Source organism: Oncorhynchus keta, chromosome 8, assembly GCF_023373465.1.
Source record: "Oncorhynchus keta strain PuntledgeMale-10-30-2019 chromosome 8, Oket_V2, whole genome shotgun sequence".
Taxonomy (NCBI): Eukaryota; Metazoa; Chordata; class Actinopteri; order Salmoniformes; family Salmonidae; genus Oncorhynchus; species Oncorhynchus keta.
In genome coordinates, this window is record NC_068428.1 from 36,954,149 (window position 1) to 36,961,648 (window position 7,500).

At 49.6% G+C, this 7,500-nt stretch overlaps 1 protein-coding gene across 13 annotated transcripts in view; it reads left to right on the forward strand.

The window, feature by feature from the left end:
* Positions 1-7,500, forward strand: part of LOC118387150 (gephyrin-like) — a 266,961-nt gene that overhangs the window by 189,710 nt on the left and 69,751 nt on the right. For 8 of the 13 annotated variants that reach the window (XM_052524120.1, XM_052524123.1, XM_052524121.1 and 5 more), the window contains one exon: positions 309-371. The exons of the other annotated variants lie outside the window; for them this stretch is intronic. In XM_052524120.1, the coding sequence (XP_052380080.1) occupies positions 309-371 (63 nt within the window). The remainder of the gene's footprint in view (positions 1-308; positions 372-7,500) is intronic. 13 annotated transcript variants of the gene reach the window in all.

Here is a 7,500-nt window from a genome sequence, read left to right on the forward strand (position 1 = left end):
CCCAAACCGTTCTGTCTTCTCCTCTTACATCCCCACTCCCTCTCTCTTCTCTCCTCTTTCTCTCTCTCTATACACCCCCCCTCTCTCTCACTCTATATATCCCCCCTCTCTCTCACTCTATATACCCCCCCTCTCTCACTCTTCTCTCTCACACTCCCCCCTACCCTATCCCTTCTCTCTTCTGCTAGCTGTTGATTCTTGTTCCTCGTGTCGCTCTCTGTTGTTGTGTTGTGGTACAGTACTGATGCATCCTGGGAGTTGATGTTCACTGATGTTCACTGATGTGATGATGCTTTATCTCTTACTAGCTCCAGTGTAGGTTGGAGGGGCTTAAAGATGATCGCAGGAGCCATAGGACCTTCAGCTCTCGAGTAACTATCCCCCCCCCCCTTCCCCTGCTTCCCTCTGTCTCTGGCTTCCTCTCTGTCTCTGGCTTCCTCTCTGTCTCTGGCTTCCTCTCTGTTTCTGGCTTCCTCTCTGTTTCTGGCTTCCTCTCTGTTTCTGGCTTCCTCTCTGTCTCTGGCTTCCTCTCTGTTTCTGGCTTCCTCTCTGTCTCTCTCATGCTCTCTCTTTCTCTGTCTCTCGCTTACTCTCTCTAACATGTTCTGCTTTTAGTAGCTGTATCTATTGTTGCTGGATGTCTGTAGATGTCATCAATCTGCTCCAGTAGTGTTGCTGGATGTCTGTAGATGTCATCAATCTGCTCCAGTAGTGTTGCTGGATGTCTGTAGATGTCATCAATCTGCTCCAGTAGTGTTGCTGGATGTCTGTAGATGTCATCAATCTGCTCCAGTAGTGTTGCTGGATGTCTGTAGATGTCATCAATCTGCTCCAGTAGTGTTGCTGGATGTCTGTAGATGTCATCAATCTGCTCCAGTAGTGTTGCTGGATGTCTGTAGATGTCATCAATCTGCTCCAGTAGTGTTGCTGGATGTCTGTAGATGTCATCAATCTGCTCCAGTAGTGTTGCTGGATGTCTGTAGATGTCATCAATCTGCTCCAGTAGTGTTGCTGGATGTCTGTAGATGTCATCAATCTGCTCCAGTAGTGTTGCTGGATGTCTGTAGATGTCATCAATCTGCTCCAGTAGTGTTGCTGGATGTCTGTAGATGTCATCAATCTGCTCCAGTAGTGTTGCTGGATGTCTGTAGATGTCATCAATCTGCTCCAGTAGTGTTGCTGGATGTCTGTAGATGTCATCAATCTGCTCCAGTAGTGTTGCTGGATGTCTGTAGATGTCATCAATCTGCTCCAGTAGTGTTGCTGGATGTCTGTAGATGTCATCAATCTGCTCCAGTAGTGTTGCTGGATGTCTGTAGATGTCATCAATCTGCTCCAGTAGTGTTGCTGGATGTCTGTAGATGTCATCAATCTGCTCCAGTAGTGTTGCTGGATGTCTGTAGATGTCATCAATCTGCTCCAGTAGTGTTGCTGGATGTCTGTAGATGTCATCAATCTGCTCCAGTAGTGTTGCTGGATGTCTGTAGATGTCATCAATCTGCTCCAGTAGTGTTGCACTCTCTCTTTCTCTTTTTTTCTCTGTTCTTTCTCTCTCTTTGTCTCTTAGTTCCATAGTTTAGCTGTAGTCTTGTCTGGTATTTTTGCTTTTCTCTGGGCTGGGGGACCATGCCTCATCCATCCCCCTCTCTCCTCTCCCTCTCTCTAGCCAGCGGTGTTGCCATAGTTCTAGTGTGTGTGTGTGTGTGTCTGTGTGTGTGTGTGTGTGTGTGATGTGTGTGTGTGTGTGTGTGTGTGTGTGTGTGTGTGTGTGTGTGTGTGTGGGGGGGCTTCTGTCATTGTTTTTTGGGGGGAGGGGCTCCATGTGTATCCATGCATCACTCTGCTCCCCATTGGCCAGGACAGACAGACACAGGGATACAGACAGACAGACACAGGGATACAGACAGACACAGGGATGCAGACAAACAGACAGACACAGGGATGCAGACAAACAGACAGACACAGGGATACAGACAGACAGATAGACACAGGGATACAGACAGACACAGGGATACAGACAGACAGATAGACACAGGGATACAGACAGACACAGGGATACAGACAGACAGACAGACACAGGGATACAGACAGACACAGGGATACAGACAGACACAGGGATACAGACAGACAGACAGACAGACAGACAGACAGACAGACAGACAGACACACACACACGGAGACAGACACAGGGAGACAGACAGACAGACAGACACAGGGATACAGACAGACAGACAGACAGACAGACAGACACAGGGATACAGACAGACACAGGGATACAGACAGACAGACAGACAGACAGACACAGGGATACAGACAGACAGACAGACAGACACAGGGATACAGACAGACAGACAGACAGACTGACAGACACAGGGATACAGACTGACAGACACAGGGATACAGACAGACAGACAGACAGACTGACAGACACAGGGATACAGACTGACAGACACAGGGATACAGACAGACAGAGAGACACAGGGATACAGACAGACAGACAGACAGACACAGGGATACAGACAGACAGATACGGACAGACAGACACGGGGATACAGACAGACAGACAGACAGACAGACACAGGGATACAGACAGACAGACACGGGGATACAGACAGACAGACAGACAGACAGACAGACAGACACAGGGATACAGACAGACAGACAGACACAGGGATACAGACTGACAGACACAGGGATACAGACAGCCAGACAGACAGACAGACAGACACAGGGATACAGACAGATACAGACAGACAGACACAGGGATACAGACAGACAGACAGACAGACACAGGGAGACAGACAGACAGACAGACAGACAGAGGATGTTGCCACAGACAGACACAGGGATACAGACAGACAGACAGACAGACAGACAGACAGACACAGGGATACAGACAGACAGACAGACACAGGGATACAGACAGACAGACAGACAGACAGACAGACAGACAGACAGACAGACACAGGGATACAGACACAGGGATACAGACAGACAGACAGACACAGGGATACAGACACAGGGATACAGACAGACACAGGGATACAGACAGACAGACAGACAGACAGACAGACACAGGGATACAGACAGACAGACAGACTGACAGACACAGGGATACAGACTGACAGACACAGGGATACAGACAGACAGACAGACAGACTGACAGACACAGGGATACAGACTGACAGACACAGGGATACAGACAGACAGAGAGACACAGGGATACAGACAGACAGACAGACACAGGGATACAGACAGACAGATACAGACAGACAGACAGACACGGGGATACAGACAGACAGACAGACAGACAGACAGACAGACAGACAGACAGACAGACAGACAGACACAGGGATATAGACACAGACAGACAGACACAGGGATATAGACACAGACAGACAGACACAGGGATATAGACACAGACAGACAGACAGAGGGATACAGACAGACAGACAGACACAGGGATACAGACAGACAGACAGACACAGGGATACAGACAGACAGACAGAGGGATACAGACAGACAGACACAGGGATACAGACAGACAGACACAGGGATACAGACAGACAGACAGACAGACAGACAGACAGACAGACAGACAGACACAGGGATACAGACACAGGGATACAGACAGACACAGGGATACAGACAGACAGACAGACAGACAGACAGACAGACAGACAGACAGACACAGGGATACAGACAGACAGACAGACAGACAGACACAGGGATACAGACAGACAGACAGACAGACACAGGTATACAGACAGACAGACAGACTGACAGACACAGGGATACAGACTGACAGACACAGGGATACAGACTGACAGACACAGGGATACAGACAGACAGACACAGGGATACAGACAGACAGACTGACAGACACAGGGATACAGACTGACAGACACAGGGATACAGACAGACAGAGAGACAGACAGACACAGGGATACTGACAGACACAGGGATACAGACAGACAGAGAGACAGACAGACACAGGGATACAGACAGACAGATACAGACAGACAGACAGACACGGGGATACAGACAGACAGACAGACAGACAGACAGACAGACACAGGGATATAGACACAGACAGACAGACACAGGGATATAGACACAGACAGACAGACAGACAGACAGACAGACAGACAGACAGACAGACACGGGGATACAGGCAGACAGACAGACACAGGGATACAGGCAGACAGACAGACAGAGGGATACAGACAGACAGACAGACAGACAGACAGACAGACAGACACAGGGATACAGACAGACAGACAGACAGACAGACAGACAGACAGACAGACAGACAGACAGACACAGGGATACAGACAGACAGACAGACAGACAGACAGACAGACAGACAGAGGGATACAGACAGACAGACAGACAGACACAGGGATACAGACAGACAGACAGACAGACAGACAGACAGACAGACACAGGGATACAGACAGACAGACACAGGGATACAGACAGACAGACAGACACAGGGATACAGACAGACAGACAGACAGACAGACAGACAGACAGACAGACAGACAATGGGATACAGACAGACAGACAGACAGACAGACAGACAGACAGACAGACAGACAGACAGACAGACAGACAGAGGATACAGACAGACAGACAGACAGACAGACAGACAGACACAGGGATACAGACAGACACAGGGATACAGACAGACAGACAGACAGACAGACAGACAGACAGACAGACAGACACAGGGATACAGGCAGACAGACAGACAGAGGGATACAGACAGACAGACAGACACAGGGATACAGACAGACAGACAGACAGACAGACAGACAGACAGACAGACAGACACAGGGATACAGACAGACAGACAGACAGACAGACAGACAGACAGACAGACAGACAGACAGACAGACAGACACAGGGATACAGACAGACAGACAGACAGACACAGGGATACAGACAGACAGACAGACAGACACAGGGATACAGACAGACAGACAGACAGACACAGGGATACAGACAGACAGACAGACAGACACAGGGATACAGACAGACAGACACAGGGATACAGACAGACAGACAGACACAGGGATACAGACAGACAGACAGACAGACAGACAGACAGACAGACAGACAGACAGACAGACAGACAGACAGAGGGATACAGACAGACAGACACAGGGATACAGACAGACAGACAGACACAGGGATACAGACAGACAGACACAGGGATACAGACAGACAGACACAGGGATACAGACAGACAGACAGACACAGGGATACACACAGACAGACAGACACAGGGATACAGACAGACAGACAGACAGACAGACAGACAGACAGACAGACAGACAGACAGACAGACACAGGGATACAGACAGACAGACACAGGGATACAGACAGACAGACAGACAGACAGACAGACAGACAGACAGACAGACAGACAGACAGACAGACAGACAGACAGACAGACAGACACAGGGATACAGACAGACAGACAGACACAGGGATACAGACAGACAGACAGACACAGGGATACACACAGACAGACAGACACAGGGATAGAGGCTGAAAGGAATAGAGACAGTCTGACAGACAGACAGACAGACAGACAGACAGACAGACAGACAGACAGACAGACAGACAGACAGACAGACAGACAGACAGACAGACAGACAGACAGACAGACACAGGGATACAGACAGACAGACAGACAGACAGACAGACAGACAGACACAGGGATACAGACAGACAGACAGACAGACAATGGGATACAGACAGACAGACAGAGAGACAGACAGACAGACAGACAATGGGATACAGACAGACAGACAGAGAGACAGACAGACAGACAGACAATGGGATACAGACAGACAGACAGACGGACAGACAGACAGACAGACAATGGGATACAGACAGACAGACAGACAGACAATGGGATACAGACAGACGGACGGACAGACAGACAGACAGACAGACGGACGGACGGACGGACGGACGGACGGACGGACGGACGGACGGACGGACAGAGGGATACAGACAGACAGACAGACAGACAGACAGACAGACAGACAGAGGGATACAGACAGACAGACAGACAGACACAGGGATACAGACAGACAGACAGACACAGGGATACAGACAGACAGACAGACAGACACAGGGATACAGACAGACAGACAGACAGACACAGGGATACACACAGACAGACAGACACAGGGATACACACAGACAGACAGACAGACACAGGGATACAGACAGACAGACAGACACAGGGATACAGACAGACAGACACGGGGATACAGACAGACAGACAGACAGACAGACAGACAGACAGACAGACAGACAGACAGACAGAGGGATACAGACAGACAGAGGGATACAGACAGACAGACAGACACAGGGATACAGACAGACAGACAGACAGACAGACACAGGGATACAGACAGACAGACACAGGGATACAGACAGACAGACAGACACAGGGATACAGACACAGGGATACAGACAGACACAGGGATACAGACAGACAGACAGACAGACACAGGGATACAGACTGACAGACAGACTGACAGACACAGGGATACAGACTGACAGACACAGGGATACAGACAGACAGAGAGACACAGGGATACAGACAGACAGACAGACACAGGGATACAGACAGACAGATACAGACAGACAGACAGACACGGGGATACAGACAGACAGACAGACAGACAGACAGACAGACAGACAGACAGACAGACAGACAGACACAGGGATATAGACACAGACAGACAGACACAGGGATATAGACACAGACAGACAGACCGACCGACAGACAGACAGACAGACAGACAGACAGACAGACAGACACAGGGATACAGACAGACACAGGGATACAGACAGACAGACAGACAGACAGACAGACAGACAGACAGACAGACAGACACGGGGATACAGACAGACAGACAGACAGACAGACAGACAGACAGACAGACAGACAGACAGACAGGGATACAGACAGGGAGACAGACAGACAGACAGACACAGGGATACAGACAGACAGACAGACAGACAGACAGACAGACAGACAGACAGACAGACACAGGGATACAGACAGACAGACAGACACAGGGATACAGACAGACAGACAGACACAGGGATACAGACAGACAGACAGACAGACAGACAGACACAGGGATACAGACAGACAGACAGACAATGGGATACAGACAGACAGACAGACAGACAATGGGATACAGACAGACAGACAGACAGACAGACAGACAGACACAGGGATACAGACGGACAGACAGACACAGGGATACACACAGACAGACAGACACAGGGATAGAGGCTGAAAGGAATAGAGACAGACAGTCTGACAGACAGACAGACAGACAGACAGACAGACAGACACAGGGATACAGACAGACAGACAGACAGACAGACAGACAGACAGACAGACACAGGGATACAGACAGACAGACAGACAGACACAGGGATACAGACAGACAGACAGACAGA